Genomic DNA, 19,433 nt, shown 5'->3' with positions numbered 1-19,433 from the left:
TTGCTTTCCCCTCCCTCTTGGAATCCATATAAACTCAGTGCTGTCTAAACAGCCACCAGTATTTTGCAAGGTCACTGTCAGTTCAGGTGTGTCTCTTTACCTCGGCAGTGTTAACTTATTGAAAGGCCAATACAGATCTGGAGGTATAATACTCCTTTACATTCAACTTAAAAAAAAAAAATACAGGCAAACCATGTATTGCATTCTGAACTTGAAAATGGGAAAGAATCTCACAGGAAAGTGTGATTATTTGTATATAGGGTTAAACCAAAGCTACTTGGGGAAAAAAAAAAAAAAAAAAGAGAAGATATCCTTCCTGCTGTTACATGTTATGTACTGTACTAGTAATATTAACACATAGGAAAGACTGAATTTTTTTTTATTAGACATATGAAGGTTGACTATGATTTCAGTTCGTGCTACTTTCTGCACTCAGTATACAATCCAAGTTTATTTTATAAGCTACTGCAAGTTATCACTATGGTCTCTGCAGTAAGTACATAGGAACAGGCTATTGGTAGTCTTTCAGCCTTGGGAATGTCTGTGTTATTGATCTGACAGCTCAAGAGTACTTTATTGTAATGTGATATGCAGATGTTTGCACAAGTATCAGCCAAGAAATTAGAGCTTATTTGAATTAGCCCAGCTGTATTTGAGGAGAGTACAGTACTAATTTCCTATTTCCATCATTGCAGGTTTGCATTAAGTCATGTACAAAATAAACATGCAGGGATTTATTATACACAAGCACAGACCCTTTCTTCTTCAGCTTTTCTCCTTATTTTTCCCCAAAGGATTTGTTTTCAATGGTTTTCTTTCCAAGGAGGATTTTGAAAAGCTTCAATGGCTAGCATCAAAGCAAATGTTAAACACACTGTTGGCGAAGCCAGGAAGATGAAGAGAAGAGGAATGCTCACTGGTCAGTGGGTGGGAGTGCAGGGCAGCAGAATAAAGTGGCCGAGATAGGATGGATACACAGGGAAAGGAGTTTAAGGGAGTGTCAGTGTGTCAGCACAGGTGGGAACAGTTGCTATAATTCTGCAAGCAAAAAGGAAAAAGCCCCGACATTTCCTTCAATATTAAAGAGTAGAAGCGTTAATCTTCCTCACAGAAATAAAGGTAAATGTTGATTTCTTATATCCCATTTCACTGGGGTTTGCTGTATTAAAATACAGGAGATTTTATGGTCTGAAGCAGCATTATATGTGATGAGAATATTTTGCAGAAATAATTTAAAGCAAGGTCAAATACAGAAAAGGAGATATAATGGTATGTATGTGCACATACCCCCAACCTAGATAGCTGCTGGGCAGTTCACATACCAACTACAGAAGTAATACTCTACATGCTGTTTCAACTTGATGATCTTCAAGGTCTTTCCAACCTAGATCATTATATGATTCTATTCCCTGTGGAGTGTCATGAAATGGTATGCTTGCCAGAGGCCAGAAGTTCAAGGACAGCTACTAATGAACTGAATGGAGAAGATTTTAGATGTCTTCTGCTTTCTGTAGATTTCCCCAGTGCTTGAAGGTGGCCAGCTCAAGCCTGCAGTGTGGTATATGAGTGCTATTCCTCCAGACTTGTGCCCCTTCTACCTGTAAAGCCACCCTGTGGAATCTCATTTAGAGCTGGGGAGCTGGGGATGGTGTGTGAGGGCCAGAACTCTGCAAGGAAACCCCTCTGGCCCCTAGTCAGGATTCTGATGTGATGGCCATGGCAGTCTCTGTGTCACAGCAGCTTGGCATGGGTGCTAGTTTCTTCAAAATAAACTTCCCATGGTAATTTTACCACTGACCTGCACTCTGAATAAATTTGCAGGCCAAACAGGATCTAGTGGCACTTCCTGGCACCAGCCATGTTTTCACAAGCTGTGTCTTAGCCTGAAGAAATTCCTCCTTACCCCCAAGCTATTTTTGGTGTGAGAAGGAGGAATTAGGTAAGACAGAAAGGGCATTAAAGCTAGGAAGCTTTACTGTTTCACTTCTTCCACTGAGAGGCCTTAAGAGTACATTAAAAGTATCGTTGAGTGTGGTCTCTGAATGCCCATGTGTCACTGGGAAGGTAAGCATCATTATCTCCAGGGCAGCTGAGGCAGAGAAGTTAATTGACTTTCCGTAAGGCCACACAGCAAATCAATGTCAGAAAAAGGATTAGACTCAACTTCTTTGGTTGGAGGGACAGATGTCTAATCCACCAGACCATGAAGGCCTCTGCCCAGGCAACTGACTTAACTCCTAAATCTCATTTTACTCATGCGTTAATTATATCAGTTTTACCTAGCTTTCAGGGTTCCCCTGAAGATGAATTAGTTATTTGCTATTAGTGAATATTAACTGGTGATTTGACAATGTCAGATATTGGAAAGGATAATCTATTTATGGAAACGATATTTTGAAGGCACCCTGCCTGAGTACATAGATCTTGTACTGAGGAATGGATATATGCATGAATCCATTGTCGACTAGTCACTCAGTGGGGAAAAAAAAAAAAGTAAAAATTGTATTCTTTTTAGAGTAAGTGGAAATTCTAATGAATATTCTGAAAATAATGAGATTCCCCCTAGCTCACGAGTAGTGCTGTGGAAAAACAGGCCTGGCTTTTATTCCTGATGAATTTCATTTGGCTATGCAGATGGAGAAGATTGATCACTGTAGATTGCACTGAGAGTTTGCAGACTGTGAGAAAACAGTGCTAAGTAAAATTTATGGCTTCTGAAGAAAGACGTTAACACGGTTTATGTACATCTTCCCTTCTAACAGCTCAAACTGAGTCATGTTGTCTTCTGCAGCTTTTGGTAGGGGAAGGAGCATCGGCTATTTCTGTGGCAGAAAACACTCAAACTGTTTTTCTCTGAGGTGGCTGAAGTTGGAGTAATGGACAGAAACTTCACCATTACCCCAGGATTTTATTGTAGCAGTGAACTAGTGCTGTGAACTGTTCACAATCAGTCCATGTACCTACAGACACTGAGAAATTTCTCCAAAAAAGTTTTTTAAGGAACTTCCACCAGTGCTGAAGTTTCTCCATGATGCTCATAATAGCTCTGAGGTGGAAGCACCTGCAGGAAGTTTCTTGATTTTATGCTTCCTCAGATTGAAACTGTGAGACGGCAGGAGAACTGCACATGTGGAGGGACAACTCCAAAACAGATTGCAGGAAACAGACTCAAATCCCTTTTTAGTAAAACGTGACAGCAATGTATTCAGCTTCACAAAATCTGTGAATAATTAAATGCAGCTTGCTCAGGTAAAATCTCAGGTAAAGAGATTTAATTTTGCTTGTTTAGCTAATAAATCACAGTAATCAAGCCTAAACTGATTTTTCATACATCCCATAGAATTGATGGAGAACTTGGAGACCACCTAATAGAAATGGCTATTATTTGCCTCTAGATTCCTTGAAACTGTGGACACGTGACTCTTTTGGGGGCTGTGTTTTAAAAAATCAGAACGTTTTGATACACAAACTCACAGCTGAAGCATACTCACAAAATCATAGGGTACCACAAGAGCCACCAGGCTTCCCCAAATCTGCTGTGGCTCTTACCTGTTGCAGGACATAGAAATGCACTGCTCCAGAATGAGCAGAGTAGTTGATCTTGTATTGAAAGCTGTACATTGATAGCAGAGCCTTGTAAAATGGATGGGGTGGGTCTGTGACAATTTTAGCTAGACAATGACATGGCAGTTAGTTGTCTAGACTCCTTTTATGGCCACTGAAAGGAAGTAAGTACTTTGGTAGTGCAGCTCATTAGAACTATTTTTGATGACTCCCTAAGGATGAGATGAATCATATTTTAGAATTTCCTATTTCTCTACAATACTATCTCAGGTATAGATAAGAGACTTAGAAATCCATTCTTCTCTGCATAGCTAGCTCAGAAATAGATACATCTGTTGCACATTGTTCTGAAGAACTAGTTCCTATAGATTAGTTAGGTGTGGCATAAGTTCATGGTGAGCTCTTCTCTCTATTCTAGGTATGGGATAGCATTTTATGTTGGAAGGCCTATTCTTTCAAGGGAGTTGAAAATCAAAATTCAAAACTAAAAGCTCTTCTGTATAAAGATAACTTCACTATTTCTGCAAGTATCTTATTTGAGCTTTGTGTTTCTCCTACATTGAGGAGGTAGGTTATACCAGCAATTACTTCTGTATCCTCACAGGTGCCGCAGCACGACCTGTACTCAATTTAAATGTGCATCTGTAGCAACACAGTCACGTCCTCAGTTGGCATTTTGAGCAGTCCGTGCTGCCACAGCTTCACCCTTGTGTTCTGTCCCAAACTGCGTGAAGCAGTGCGGCCTGAAGCTCCCAAAGGGAAGGAGACTGAGGGAGCACGGTAAAATGGAAACACTGTAATATTTGTGTATTTCAGAAATCTGAGAAGCTTTTCTCAAGAGAAATCGGTGGAGAATTTAAAAACCTGGGCCTGGGCTGCATGATTCATGTTTCTGTGGCAGTTATTATTATGGGACCCCATAATGGAGCAAAACTTAACCAATAAAGATGTCCCTAACTTCTTACTTTTTTGGTAGGTTTCTCATCATAGAATCATAGAATCACAAAATCACAGAATGGCCTGGGTTGAAAAGGACCACAGTGATCATCTAGTTTCAACTCCCCTGCAGGGTGCCAACCACCAGACCAGGCTGCCCAGAGCTACATCCGACCTGGCCTTGAATGCCTCCAGGGATGGGGCATCCACAGCCTCCTTGGGCAGCCTGTTCCAGTGTGTCACCACCCTCTGTGTGAAAAACTTCTTCCTAATATCTAACCTAAACCTCCCCTGTCTCAGTTTAAAACCATTCCCCCTTGTCCTATCACTATCCCCCTCATGAACAGCCGTTCCCGCTCCTGATTATATGCTCCCTTCAAGTACTGGGAGGCCACAATGAGGTCTCCCTGGAGCCTTCTCTTCTCCAAGCTAAACAAGCACAGCTCCCTCAACCTTTCTTCATAGGAGAGGTGCTCCAGCCCTCTGATCATCTTAGCGGTGCTGAGTCATCAAAGTCATACCTTTTAGAGTGACAAAAATGAAAAAGGCCCTTTCTATAAGCTCCCTAAAATTATCAAGTCAGTCAGTTTTCCTCCACCTGTAGGATAGAGACTTTGCAGAAAATGCTGGAGAGACTGTGCTAGTTTCCTCCTAAGCAATTGCAGTCACCGTCATTAATTTGTTTTTCAGAGCCTTTGTCATATATACTCAGGTCTGCGCTGGGAGAATTTTAAAAATACATTAAAAATTCAGCATTTGCCACCATCCCGTCCTCTGGGTGCGATTGCTTTCCTGTGAAATACTGCCTGGTTTTGGATCAGTGACTTCCTATTCTTTGTGATCATCTGTTCAGAAGCCGGTAGCTTTTCCCCTTAGGTTCATAATAGAGTTGAAAAGGGAGGTCAGAAAGAACAATTGTCTGAAAAACCTATGGTCTTCCCACAAACACTGAGCTGCAGCAGCCATGGACTCGGATCCCTTCCAGCCCAGAGGGCCAGTAGGATCATTGTTAATAAAACTGGTTTTTGTATTGGTAAGGTGTGCTTCCCTGGGGCTCCTTTTTAGGAGGAAAAAGCTTTAGCAGCATTGGCTTTGAGCTCAAGGAATAAAAACTTCAGGCAGGGAAGCAGCTGGTGTGGAGATACACAGCAGCATTTTTATCTTGCCTGAAAGAGGTCTAGACACTGTTGTGGCGGAGCAGCATGGAGATCCAGGTGCTTTGCTGTTGGTACAAACATCAGCATGTACTTCCCGCTCTGGAGATTTCAGGCTAAATTTAAAGGCTGTGCAACTGCCTGATTACGGGAAAGCCGTGATTCAAATTGAGTTGTCAGCAGTAGAAAATAACATGCAGATACTCTCTGCTTCATTGGCTTAAGGCATCTGTAGCTCACAAATGATCCTTGGGTGCAAACCTGCTAAGATATTACGTAGCCCGTAATGTCCCAGAAAGCACACTGAGGGCTTACAGTTGCCGACTATGGATCACGGGTTTATGCCACTGGCAAATGGGATATTATTTGTAAATGGAACAAATGGGTAAATACTGCACTACTGCTTTACAAGACAGATTTTTAATGCCAGTTACTTTCCAAGATGGCCATTTCCATGGCTTGTAAATATTTCATAAATGCTTCCAAAGTCATTCTCACGGTACTGATGTGAGGCAGGTTGGTCTCCACTGCCTGCGTTTTGCAGGTGGGGATGGAGTAGGCAAAGAGCAATTACAGTCTCTTCTGAGCAAAGATAGAGTGGTTCATTACCTGCTTTTATTGCCTCTGTCGTTATGGGTCCCTGGGTTCAATTAGAGCCTCCCAGTGCTAGTGCACTACACTAATGACAAAATGACTTGCATACAGTTTTGGGGAAAGAAAGAGAAAAAGCTGCAAGACACTGCTGAAAATTTGGTTTCTGGCAGCTCTTTTCTGACATCTTGGTCTCTCATCAACCATCAGTCCTCCCTCCAAATTGCCGAGTCCATGTCAGCCTCATCCCCTGTACTGAAAGCTAGGTTAGCCCAGCCTGCAGTGTAGTGCAAGCTGCAGTTCAAGCTCAGCAAGTTTCTTTAAAAGAAGTTGTTTGTGCTGTGGTTGGTGAAGAAATTAAAGAGGGAACGCCTGAAGGGTTGGCACTTTTTGCCCATTCCCACACCACGTCCACTGGAAGTCCGCTCACGTCCAGCCTGTGCTACCAGCTAACTGCTTTGCTGAAGGCATCCAGTATTAAATCTGTCAGCGGAGATGGGATTCTTCTCTTCTAAATTTATATTTCTGCAGAGTAAATATATACAGCTGAGCTAACCACTCTCACCCTCTTATGGTCAGGGGAGAGGGGCAGATATTTTTAAGCTCAGGTTAATCTCCTCCTAAAGCAGATGACTAAAATAGGTCAGCTGATGGCTGTAGATAAGGAAATGTGCACTTGTGTACAGGGAAGACAAATAGCTAAGTGCCTTTGGGCCCAGGTCTCTGTGGGCAAGAGGAAAAGGTTCCCAAAGAAGGGACATTTTAGTGCAGTGACAGACAAAATGCAAAATGGCAGTTCCTCTGATAAGGACAGGCACCTGATGAAAAGGGCTTTTTTTACCCCTTTTACCACTGAGGCAGCTTGAACTGGTGGCCTCGAGCAGTTCTGTGCTCATTAACAAAATGCTCCTTTTGTACTCCATAAGAAGGGAAATGAAAAAGCCTCGGTGATACACAAGTGAGAGGTGCAGGGACAGAGAAGAAGAGAGAGCTTGCAGCAACCCCCTTCTCCTAAATGCGAGGCTACTCTCTGACACCCCCCACAGCAGCCTATATTCACAGGCTGAAAAGGATAAAGTCTCTTACAGAAGGTCAACCTCCATCTTAGTGTTAGGCACAGAAATAGAAGCTGTACTGCTCCCTCTGCACACCAGCATCCATTTTTGGGACTGCAGATATTATGTATTCTGCGCTACTGCCCTGAAGAGCCCTGGAGCAAACGCTGCTTTTCAGAGTAGCTTCATATGCCTGATGTTTTCAATCATACTTGCAGCATGGGATGGTATATAGAATAGCAATACGCTTTCTAAAGGGTCAACTCTCAGGACTCAGGAAAACCCAGCTAAGCTTGAGTCTGCAGGCTAGCAGCAGAGGATGGGAATGGGAGGATCTCTTTTCTGACGTCAGGGACTTGGGAGTTTTCCCACTTCTGAGATTTACGTGACTGCAGCATGGGCATAGGGAATAAGTTCTGGTGACTGTGATCTCTGAGCAGTGTTAAAGTGACTAAATAATAATATATCAACCTACTGCCTCTGCCTGCCTATTGATTATACATGCACACAGTGTTATCAGTGTAGCAGTACTTCTGAGAGTTGTAAATGTCTTCATTAAGGCTTCAGAAAAAAAGGGCGTATATTTAGTTCTGCAGGTAGTTCCAATTTTTCATGGTTGGTCTCAGGTCATACTGATGCATAAATGGTGATGTTCTCAATAGTAGATCAGTAGATGTGCTGCTTATGATGGGAGAGTCCTTGGTACCACTGATGGCGGTGGGAAGAACTTTCATTCATTGTGGTGAAGTCATGGTTTCACTCTGTGAAGTTAGATTTGGCCAAAACCACCATGTTCTTGAAAGCACCCTTCAAAACAAGATCAAATTGAATCTTCTCTAAAATTCACTCCGCTTTTCTCAAAGGAAACTTTGGTGATGCTCCTGGAGAGCTGATTGCATTATCTTTGCTGATATTAAGTGTCAGCTTGCAGAATGAGTGGACCACTGCGATAGAGATTGCTTACAGAGTAAGATACTGTGCAATGTGAGTAATGGTGTCAGTCACACTTTGGAGAATACTTTTATTTGCTTAGCAAAAAATAAATTAAATATCTAGCATCTTCCTCATGACTGTGCTGTTTTATCTAATGAAGCAGTTAATACAACTGCCTAATACCACGACTGCAAATTGCAGAGTTCATTAAGTGTTACTACAGCACTCAGAGTGGTTGGCCAATTTGGAATTACCATATGCCTGGCATACAAATACCTGTGTAGGGTCAGGAAGGTCCCAGGATATTTTAAATGTTTAATTGTCATCCCAGCACATGTTGCTGATCTGTTGCTGTAGTCTTCTTGCAATAGGTTTTTATATCAGCCAGGAGAAAAATAAAAGAATGCATCAGGGCCTTCTTTTGACCCCTTCTATATGAATGAGAGTTGTGCAGCCACCATTACTTGTGGTACAGAATGAATTGTTGGACTAGTTCTAGACTGAGACAGCTGCCAATAAATTCAAAAATAAAGGAAGATATTGTAAGTACTGAGGACAGTGAGAAGAAGAAACAGGGGTTGGAAAGGAATAGGCAAAAAAAGGAAGACATCACCTGCTCCAGATGAGAGCAGCCGCTTTGGGAAGATAACCTGGTGCCTCAGAGCAGCTGAGTGTACAGCAGCCCCACAGCAGTTCCTGTGTAGTCACCCCATTCAGCCCACCTATGGCAGCATCCCACAGCAAAGGATGGCAAGTTCCATTGTCCTAACCTGCCTGTCTGCTGCCTTTTGAGGTGCTCCAGGGCATCCCACCAGGAAAACTCTCTGTTTGCTCCTTTCTTTCTCTGATTGGAGCTGGAGGGCTAGTTCTCCCAGGGCACACAGCTCTGGTTGTTATGCTGTGCATGGTTTTTAGCCCAGGTACCTCCATTGTCAGATTTCACTACAAGGCATCTGTTCGCTCTTGCAGTCTCTGCTTGAGGAACATCTGCACGCTCAGACTGCTGCCCCATTGCTGTGTGGGCACGCAGAATGGGCAGTGAATCATCAGAGTTGCCAGTGGTGGTGGCAAATGTGCGCATCTCTCAGAGGGGCAGTGCTCCAATGGCCAAATTGTGCCTCCACAATGATCCGGGAGGGAAATTGTGTGCTGCTCTGCACAGCTCCTAGCTCATAGCTATTCTTAAGCTGTGTAATAGCATCCTGTGAGGGTACTGTGCCTAGTGAATTATCACTGCAACTGTTTGTTAGTATTCATATTACATTCATAATTGGTATGCCTGTGATTTAGTGTACCAGCTTGCAAATAGCTAATTCATTGTATTAAGGCAGTCACTAGCCTTGCCTCTGCTAATCATGAATCACACCCCCAAAATTACAAAGTTTCTTCCAGGCCAAAGTCATGAGGAATTTTTTTTTTTTCCTTTGCTTTATGATTTTGAGCTCTAAATAGGGTCATTTAGAGTTTTCCCCTCTGAACTGGAACTTCTAGAATTAAACAGGACCTTCCACCTGTCACTTGCTTTGAAAAGCTGAAGGCACATCATAAAACCTTCTGTCTCAAAATGAATTTCACAGTCATCTTCAGTTCTGTATTTCTCACCACCTTGTGGGTACAGTCAGTGTTTCCATTTAATTTCCAAGCCATAGACACTTCTGTCACATTCCTATTCCCACCTTTTCTAGAGGTGACTTATAAATTACATTCTGAAATAAAGTCTTTTCGATCTAACTTAGGGTCTTATGTTTTTAGTAATGATCAGTAAAGGTGTATTACTGTTTCTCAGTAATGAAGTCCCTTGAGACCTGTCTAGCACATTTCTGAAGACATCCTATTCTATTCCCCGTGGAATGGGAAAAGAAAATCAAATTAAACTTTGTATTGGGAAAACATATAAAATACTGCCCATATTATCAAATTAGATTTTTATTGTAAGTTCAGGAAAGACAGAAACAGTAATCATTTTAGTAAGGCTGAACTTCTTACAGCTGATAGTGTCCTATTACCTTTTCTCACCAGTTTCATACAAGAATTGCTTTAAGTCCATGACAGTAATTTTCTCCTTGGAGGTCCTCCGTTGTCCCATCTAGATGATACTGTGTCATTCAAAAAATATTTCATTCTGAGTTTCTCAGTTCTTCTTACATTTGGAACAGCTGTTCTGAGCTCCTGCTCTTTGTGGAATGAGTCAGGTGCAAGACCACAAATAAAGGCTAGAGCATCTTTCATATGGGGAGAGGCTGAGAAAGATGGAACTGAGAAAGCTGAGAAAACCTAGAGAGGAGAAGGCTGAGGGTGTTTATTCCATCTATGTAAATACATGATGGGAGGAAATGAAGGAGCACGGCTCTTCTTGGTGGTGCCCAGAAACAAGACGAGACAATGAGCACAAATTAGAATAGGTGGAATTCTATCAGAACACAAGAAAACTTATTTTTACTGTGATCATGGTCAAACAGTAGAACAAGCCACTCAGGAGGTTGTTAAGTCTCCGTCCTTGGAGACAGTCAAAAGTTGTGTGAACGTGGTCCTGGACAGCTGGCTGGAGGTGGCACTACTTGAGCAGAGGCTGGAGTGGATGATCTTGAGGTTTCTTCCAACCTCAACCATTCAGGGGTTCTATGTGATTCCAATTTATAATCCTTTGTGTTTATATATGTTATGTTTCTTGTCTGTGACACAGATTCAGATCATTCATGCTGTTAAGATGCTCATGGTAGTTTAAATAGTCAGTCTTAATTTTGATGATTTCAGGTCCCTAACTTAATTTCTCTGACCCTCAAATTCCTGTAAGAACAGTGGAATTTATCACCACACTATGAAAAATTCTTGATTTTAGGCTCTTAATCATTGAATATTTGAATACATATTTCTTAGTATATAAATTTATCTCAATAGCTTACTTTTTTAAAAAAAACCTATTTCTCCCAGACCCAGACCATGCATATTTAGCACTGTCATGCTGTTTTTATATTTAAAATTACATTTTTACTAGGTTTCTTCCTATAGAGTGTATGAAGTCCTCATTTGTACATCAATTCATTCTTATCAACTTAATGTAAATGGAAATTCCAATTACAGAGTTCAAATCTAGCCTCAGTTGTATAGACACAAGCACTGACAGATGCTGTATAATAAAGTAAAAAGTGTTCATGCTCAAGCCAGAAGAAACCCAGCCTGAATCTTAGAATTCAAGCTGATACATTATGGCTTATCAGCAGCACTGTTTTACTCCCTGCAGAAGTCATTGTGAGACTGTAAATCTGAATCTCTACCAAGTTATCTAAGAGTCTCTAAGGGAGTCTAATACTTAGACAGATCATAGAATCATAGAATGTCCTGGGTTGAAAAGGACCACAATGATCATCCAGTTTCAACCCCCCTGCTATGTGCAGGGTCGCCAACCAGCAGCCCAGGCTGCCCAGAGCCACATCCAGCCTGGCCTTGAATGCCTTCAGGGATGGGGCATCCACAGCCTCCTTGGGCAACCTGTTCCAGTGCATCACCACCCTCTGAGTGAAAAAATTCCTCCTAATATCTAACCTAAACCTCCCCTGTATCAGTTTAAAACCATTCCCCCTTGTCCTATCACTATCCCCCTCATGAACAGCCGTTCCCGCTCCTGATTATATGCTCCCTTCAAGTACTGGAAGGCCACAATGAGGTTTCCCTGGAGCCTTCTCTTCTCCAAGCTAAACCATCCCAGCTCCCTCAACCTTTCCTCATAGGAGAGGTGCTCCAGCCCTCTGATCTTGGTCTTAGTGGCTCTCCTCTGGACCTGCCCCAAGACAGATATTTGTATGTATATTGAGGTCATAACTAGAGTTTCTAAAAAACAATGTACACGCAACTTTCACAATAGGCTTTAACAAGGATTAGCAGTACTTCTAAAATCTGGCAGTCTGATGATCCTGAGGCGTGTCATCTGATGATGAAGGCTAAGAATGTGACAATGCAGTTGTAATGAGTTAAATAAAAAACAGAAAGATAGTGAGGAGTGTTTTTAGATTTTTTTTTCCTGACATATTTTCTGTCCTGTCATATGGCTATGAAAACTTCCTGGCAGACATCAGTGTGGGTTTTGTTTTTTTTCATGAGTGATGATGTCTTGAAAAAATAATTGAATAATTGCATCTGGGTCTCATAGATCTCAATTTTGCACTCAGACATCCATATTTAAGATATTAGGGTTTATTTGCCTTAAGAAGCTAAGAAGTAGTGTCCTGCATGGAGGGCTGTGGCAGGAGAAGTCTCCCTGTTCATGGGTTGCTCATTTAATGTATGGGAGGGTTCTGCTTCATTCATAGGAATGGGCATTGAACATTTCCTTTTTGTCCTCTTAGAATCCTTTCTGTAGTGTTTTACCAAAACTGTAGCAGAAAGACCTTGAAAGGAAACAATGAATCAACATGAGTAGTTGTCCCAAAGTGGCTTTTCCAGTTCATATATAATTAATCCAAGTGAAAACAAGGCAGCCTGCATTGCCAAGACAAATGGCAGGATTCTTCTAGTTCTTCCCAACTGGCTGCTTTGCTTTGTTAGGCTGGTTCCTCCCTTTGGTTGTGGTTGCTCACCTGCCCTCTGTTCACAGGTGTAAGAAGGACCAATTGCTGTTTGCCTTGCCAGACATGTGAGAGTAGGAAGATAGCAGAGTGTGTGAGAGTACAGGAAAGTAGGGCTTTATGGGTCTTATATTTCTGTTGGGCATTAGAGTGGAGAAAAATAGATCCACTCGTGAGTAAACAGATATGAGAAGAAATGACTTCATTTCATCTTTCTGTTAGGTGATAAGTCTGCAGCCATTTATCAAATGCCCACTAGAAATAAATGTCTCCTGCCATTTTCTTGCTTCTAATTATATCACACCTCAGTATATTTTCAGTTGTTCATCTAAACTGGTTCATTTTTGTCTTTTGAAAGAGTGAGCTTAGGCAAGAAAGAAAAATTGAATGAGGCATCTGACTTTATTTGGCAAGCCAGCAAAATAATGGTAAGGAACGCCAAATTAATAATTGGATTTATAATAACAGAAGAAGCACACTTGCTTAAATTAGAATGAAAGTTAAACAGCCTCACTTGTATTTTCAGTGGCTTTGAACTTGGGTTTGCTTTTACAACAACACCAGCAGTGTTCTTCCAGTTTTCTAACCCAAAGCATTTACCACACTTTTCTGTTACTGTCTGGGTGTCTCCTTGTTTCCTTGTGTCCACTATGTAAAGGTGGTGAGGACCTTATTCCCTGCTCAGCAGTAAACCTTTCTTGTAACCCTAGAAATCAGGAGCTGAGATTTGTCATGCTTTAGAGATTGAAAACCTACCAGAGCTTTACTTAAACAGGGGGAGGTTTTTACACAATTTGGTATGACAGTGAATAATGCCATCTCTCCATTAGCAACAGCTCTATTCCAAAAGCAAAATGACATTATTCGAGACTACTCCCACACATTCAGCTTTCAGTATGACTGTGCCTAATTATACTGCATGGGTTACCAGAAGCAGAGCTGGAGCTTCTGGTAGGCAAGTTTAGGATAACTAGAGTTTGAGGGGAAAATGTGGCAGAAGGTTTGAGGTAGGAAGACACATACCTAGTACAAGGACACAGGTACCCAAAGATTTATATAGATGATCCGAAAAGATATGATCAAGGTTCAGCTGCCATACCAAAGGATTTAGGGTAGCCTATTCCTGTCAAATCTATAAGTTTCTCACAAGGGTACTTATGGGCTGAGGGGGTGGCTGCATCTTTTTACATTCACATTCTTCTTTTGGCATTTTCTCAATTCTTCTTCTCACAAGGAAGCTCAGATTCTCATAGCCTGGCCCAGAATGAGGAAAGGAGGCGTTAAGCCAAAAATCCTATACTACAGCCTTTTAAAACACAGACTTTGTTTTCTTTACAGTTGCAAAGAAGATAGATGGAGAGGTCATGTATATGATCTTGTCTAACAGATTATCTATAGACAGCTTCCCTTTCCTGCTGTGATTTCAGAAGAAGGCAGCCTCACAGAGCATTGTGCATGGGGTCAGGACTGTCTGCATGCATTTGGGTGCCTCCTGGCTTCTGAATTATATATATAATTAGATATATATATATATATTTTTAAAGGAGGAAGAGCTGAGCTGCTCCAGGGCAGAAGCCTCCAGACCTGCACTCAGACATATGTAGCACCCAGTAAAGGCTGCAGGTTGAAGCAGAGACGCTGTTTTAGGACAGTCAAAGATAGGCAGAGCTAAGAAATAAAGCATCTGAATACTTTTTAAGCCTCACAAGCAACGTGGTCTTACTTTCGATGGAATTTGGTTACAGGGCTTTCACCAGGAAGTGTCTCATTGAGCTTGTGTGTCATTGGCAGAAAACTGGACAAATTTTCCCTGAGACACAGTAGCGGTGAATTCCTGATGTGAGATACATATGGATGATACCAGCAAAAAGTCCAGCATCCTTTTTTGCATGGGAAGTGATATAGTAAAAATAAAATTCTCTGGGAATCCCTGTCTGTCTACACAAATCCAACGTTCACAGGGGCTATCAACATATGACCAACATATACCAGATAAGCACTTAAAAATAAAGTATTCTGCAGCAGTTTCTTGAAGTGACCCATCCACTTGTACATCTCCAAAGCAACCTTTGGAATTATTTACAGAATGCTATGAACTTGTAATCATCTCTCAGATGGGGAGGGTATCTCATCTCTTAAGGGAAAGGTGAAATTCCATCACTTCTTGTTATGCAAATATTTTGCAGTAGGGAGGAAATTCCTTTGTAGCCTTTCAAAGCAGATCATGAGATATAATTACAGTAATTTTACTGCACAGCTACAAATACAAGTACATGAAAGGCGTGTGGGCAGTCCTGCATGGCTGCATGGCTAATAAGGATGGAGTATTCATAGATGTTCAGCTACCAAAGGTTGGATCAACTCCAGTCACGAACACAGCAGCAACAAGCTACTGTCAGAGATACGATGAAAAAGATCTCATCCCATCTTTATATTTCTAGTGACAGTAATCTATAATCTTGGAAGGTTATCCACTGTTTAAATCCCCCATCCCTCCCCCACCAGGAAACTGTGTCCTATTCTTTCAATGCCTGAATTTTTCTTTTCCTTTTGTCAGTAGTATGAGTTTTCCCTGTTCTTGGTTTCTTTTATGTGTACAAGAATCTATACTTGGCGATTGAATCACATCTCAGCCTCTTGTCAGTGAGCTAAATAAGTTGAGCTCCTTAAGCTTCAAATCTTAAGACTTGTTCCCAGGCCCTGGAGATACTTGTAACCCTCTTTTGAACTCTTTTTTTTTTTTTTGATGTCCTTATTATTTCCATATCTTTTGGAGGTGTGGATGAGAACTTGAGGTTAGGTGTGAAAGGTCAGACCAAAGATGTATCCAGACTAGTGTCCTTCCTCTGCTAGCACTTCCTAAAGATTGCTAGGGAAGATTACCAAATGGAAAAAAATTACCACATGGAAAAAATGCTTTCCTCCTTGCTACCTACTCCAGTATCCAAGTGATCTGCAGCTCATCATGCTGCGAATGCTCTTAGCTTGATTCAGGATCACTTCCTGTTTTCTATTTCATGTTCATAGCATCAGAGAGTGACTTGGATTGGAAGGGACCTCAGAGATCATCTAGGGAGATCAACTCCTTGCCGTGGGCAGGGCTGCCACCACCAGATCAGGCAGTGCAGGGCCCCATCCAACCTGGACTTGAATGTTTCCGTGGATGGTACATCTACAGCCTCTCTGGGCAGCCTGTGCTGGGGCCTCACTGCCCTCTCAATGGAGGGCAACATCTCCCAAACATCTAATCTAAATCTTCGCTCTTCTAGTTTAAAACTGTTCCCCCTTGTCCTATCACTATCAGACCATGTACAAAGTTGATTTCCCTCCTGTTTATAAGCTCTGGAGTTAAGTACTGGAAGATTGTATGAATCCAGGGACTGCCTTAGCATGTTTTTATTCCCATTACAGTGCATCAGTAGCTTATGTTAAACTGCTCTCTGGGAAAATTTTTTAGACCTTAAGGGAGTCACAGCTTTCTATGACAGCTTACTGACTCCAGCAACCAAAACTCACAGTGCTGGAGATGGGACTTAGTACACAAGACCCTTTTAAATAGTCACTTGCCCATGCCTTTCAGGTTCTTATCTGAAAAGCCACTGTGTGTTGTCTCCTACACAGGTTGTGTTGAACATGAGTTTTTCTAGAAAAAACATTCTGCACTCCCAGCTTATATTTGTATTGGACTTGAACTCCTTCCAACCCTGTCTGCATTTCAACTCCTTCTGGGAAAAAGTAATCCTTGCTTTCCAGAGAGGTCCATGCAGTGGGCTCCAGCCTTCTGTAATATGTCTGCAGCAAAGTTACCCGAGAGCTTTCAGTGATTATGGTGCTCTGAAAAGTGCCAGATCTACTTAATTAAATATAAGTATGTACTCAGGTCCTGTTTTTGTTTTTTTTTTTGAAACATAATCTGCGGAGAAGGCTTAAAAAGGAAAATAAAACAAAAAAACAGTTGACAGTATTTCTGAAAGAAAGCTGAAATTCTTTCATAACACCATAATTACTCCAGGTGTTAGGTCTTTAAAAATAACAGCACTACTACTGAGGAAGGAATGAGTTGGCAGTCCTAACGCTGCCTTTATTTCCAAGGACTTCCAAGTGAGTGAAATCTTGTCATGTTTGCATTTCCAGGAATGCAGGTGTACCCCCCCCCCATCACCAATCTACTTCTGCTCTCCTCCATGCCATCCCACTTCTACGTACTTTCTCTGGATTGCAGACATGCATGTAAACACACAGGGACACAAGCATGCATCCTAGCTTTTTTCATTCATAGCCAGACCCTAAGCACAGGACGTAGCACCTCCTCTGTATGTCCTTATCCCAAGCCAGCACACACAGCAGACCCTGTGCTTGCCCTGTCATAAAGTTCCCCCTTGTCCAGACCCTTTAGGTGCATGAGTGCTTTGGAGGGACAGCTTCAGCAAATGCCTTCTGCTGGGGTTTAGGAGCAGACAGCTAGCTGAGAATGGGTCTGAGCTGCTCTGAGCTGCTGGAGTGTTTGTGATGGATTATATTTATACCTCTACTGGTTCAGCCTTTGACAAACCATCCTATGCATCTGTAATATTAGAAGGCTTCAATCTAATATTTTTTGAGCTGGGCATATGGAAACATGATTATGTCATCTTTATTTGTTTTTCTCCATTCAGTCTCACTCCTCCATTCTTCCCTCTCCCCATCATCTATCATTTAAATATCCACTAAAACATTACATGATGGGCTTTACTCATCACTGTCTATTTTTCCCCTGTGCCAACAGACGCTTACCCCAATTCTGAAGTGATCTATGTGTGGACCAACAGCACCACAACCTCTGTGGTTGTGGCTGAAGACGGTTCCCGACTTAACCAGTACCACCTGATGGGACAAACTGTGGGAACTGAAAACATCAGCACCAGTACAGGTGGGCAAGATATTTCCGAGTACAATGGGGATGTGTTTGTAGAACATAGGATGCTGGGGAGAGTAGGATAGGTTCCTGGCTTCCTGGCAGTGGTGTTACAATGGAGAGGGCTGCATGCTGACTGTGAGGCCCTTCACCAGGTCGGAGAGCCCTATAGCTCCTGCTGTTTATGAGGAACACTGGGAATGCTGTATGCAGCCAGTTGGCAGCTGCCTTTGCCCAGTCTTGCCAGCACTATCGCTGGAGTGCTTCCCTGGGGGAGGAACCACCCAGAGGCAAACACCACCCACGCACTTGATCCGTTTCAATCATCGCTTTAGAACGATTTGCCTGATGAGGCCAATGCGGGGGGGAGAGGGAATGGAGGGCAGGTGGTGGCGGTGGCGTGGCCATGCTGCGTGTCTGGGGACCCCGTGGCAGCAGGAGGGGAGAGCCAACCCCGAGGATTCCCATTCCCTGCCCAGCTGAGTGTGGAGGCGCCAGATGTGGCAGCATTAGAGAGGCAAAGAAGGCTTAATCCTGGCCTGGGCACCCACGTGAGCTGCCCCCCTGCTTTGTAAGGCTCCCACGCAAGGGCAGCCCTGGGCCTGCATTGGTGGGGGGAGTCCTGGGGGAGCCGAGGCTGGAACAGGCATCACGTGGGCCTTGCAAGACGGAGGCTTAAACAAGTTACACAATGCATTCGTCTACTGCAAGATCTGGGGGGAGCGGAGGGCACCATGCAGCCAAGAGAAGTGCAGTTAGCATTGGGAAAGCCAGGTGTCTTCTGGAGATGCATCTGATCTCTGGTGGAAAATGGTGAGCTCTGAGTGAGGACAGGACTGTAGAGGATGAAGTGTAAATTAGATTAGGAACCCGTTACTGTCCATGGGAAATTTAGTTGTGAAAACAGGCAGGACTACATTCACACACAAAGTTAGTGGAACCGAAGCATCAAGGTGCATAACACTTTCTGCTCATAATGTCCCAATGTGCCCAATAAAGAGAGAGCAGCCAAGCTTGCAGCTTGCTTTTTGAGCACAAGACAAAGCTGAGGGAAGCTTCTCTCAGGCAGTGTGAAACAGAACCACCACGAAACAGAACCAACACCTCCATCTTTTAGAGCTTATTCCTTCCCTTTTCCCATTCAGAAGGCACAGAGGTGTTGCTAAAGCAGATTCCTACAGCCAAGAGACACGTGTAAGCAAAGTCAGGGCAGGCACCGCTATAGAAAAAGGACAAATAAATAATGCTATCTCCCAATAAAGAGCAAAGAAATACACATTTTTCCTTACCAGTTTACCATCATGGCTGCGTTGTTCTCTGGAATGAATGGCAGCTCCCCTCTTGCCTTCATCATGGCCAAGAAAAAGATCCAGAGGACGTAGCGGGGCATCTCCTACAAGCTTGTCCTGCTCCTCAGAGCAAGAAAACAACCCAGCCCCAGCAGTGCCTGCTCCAGTGTGTCAGCTCCAGGACCCCGCCAGCGCGCAGCTTTGCCTGCAGGAGCTCCCAGTACTCCGCAGCCCACGGGTATAGGGCACTCTTCAGACAAAGCCCAAAGTTTCTGCCTGGTAGCCTGTTCCCTCCTGTATCCTAAGATTTAGGCTAATAAATGCTTGTTTTCCGACGTCAAGATTTTATATTAATGTCCTGGGTTGCATCTGGGCTGACTGGATTCTGATTGCAGGGTGGATCACAAAGAGCAGGACACAGATTGTAACCGGGGATTAGCAAAATACAAAAATCC

At 42.8% G+C, this 19,433-nt stretch overlaps 1 protein-coding gene across 6 annotated transcripts in view; it reads left to right on the top strand.

Annotated features, from left to right (window-relative positions):
* GABRA5 (gamma-aminobutyric acid type A receptor subunit alpha5) overlaps positions 1 to 19,433 on the top strand; it is a 53,874-nt gene that overhangs the window by 26,569 nt on the left and 7,872 nt on the right. For all 6 annotated transcript variants that reach the window (XM_090126855.1, XM_090126847.1, XM_090126860.1 and 3 more), the window contains one exon: positions 17,561 to 17,704. In XM_090126855.1, the coding sequence (XP_089982981.1) occupies positions 17,561 to 17,704 (144 nt within the window). The remainder of the gene's footprint in view (positions 1 to 17,560; positions 17,705 to 19,433) is intronic.

The sequence above is a fragment of the Phasianus colchicus genome, chromosome 1 (genome assembly GCF_987193195.1).
Source record: "Phasianus colchicus chromosome 1, bPhaCol1.hap1.1, whole genome shotgun sequence".
Lineage (NCBI taxonomy): Eukaryota > Metazoa > Chordata > Aves > Galliformes > Phasianidae > Phasianus > Phasianus colchicus.
Note: the sequence above shows the minus strand (reverse complement) of the source record. Positions and strands in the feature narration are given on the sequence as shown.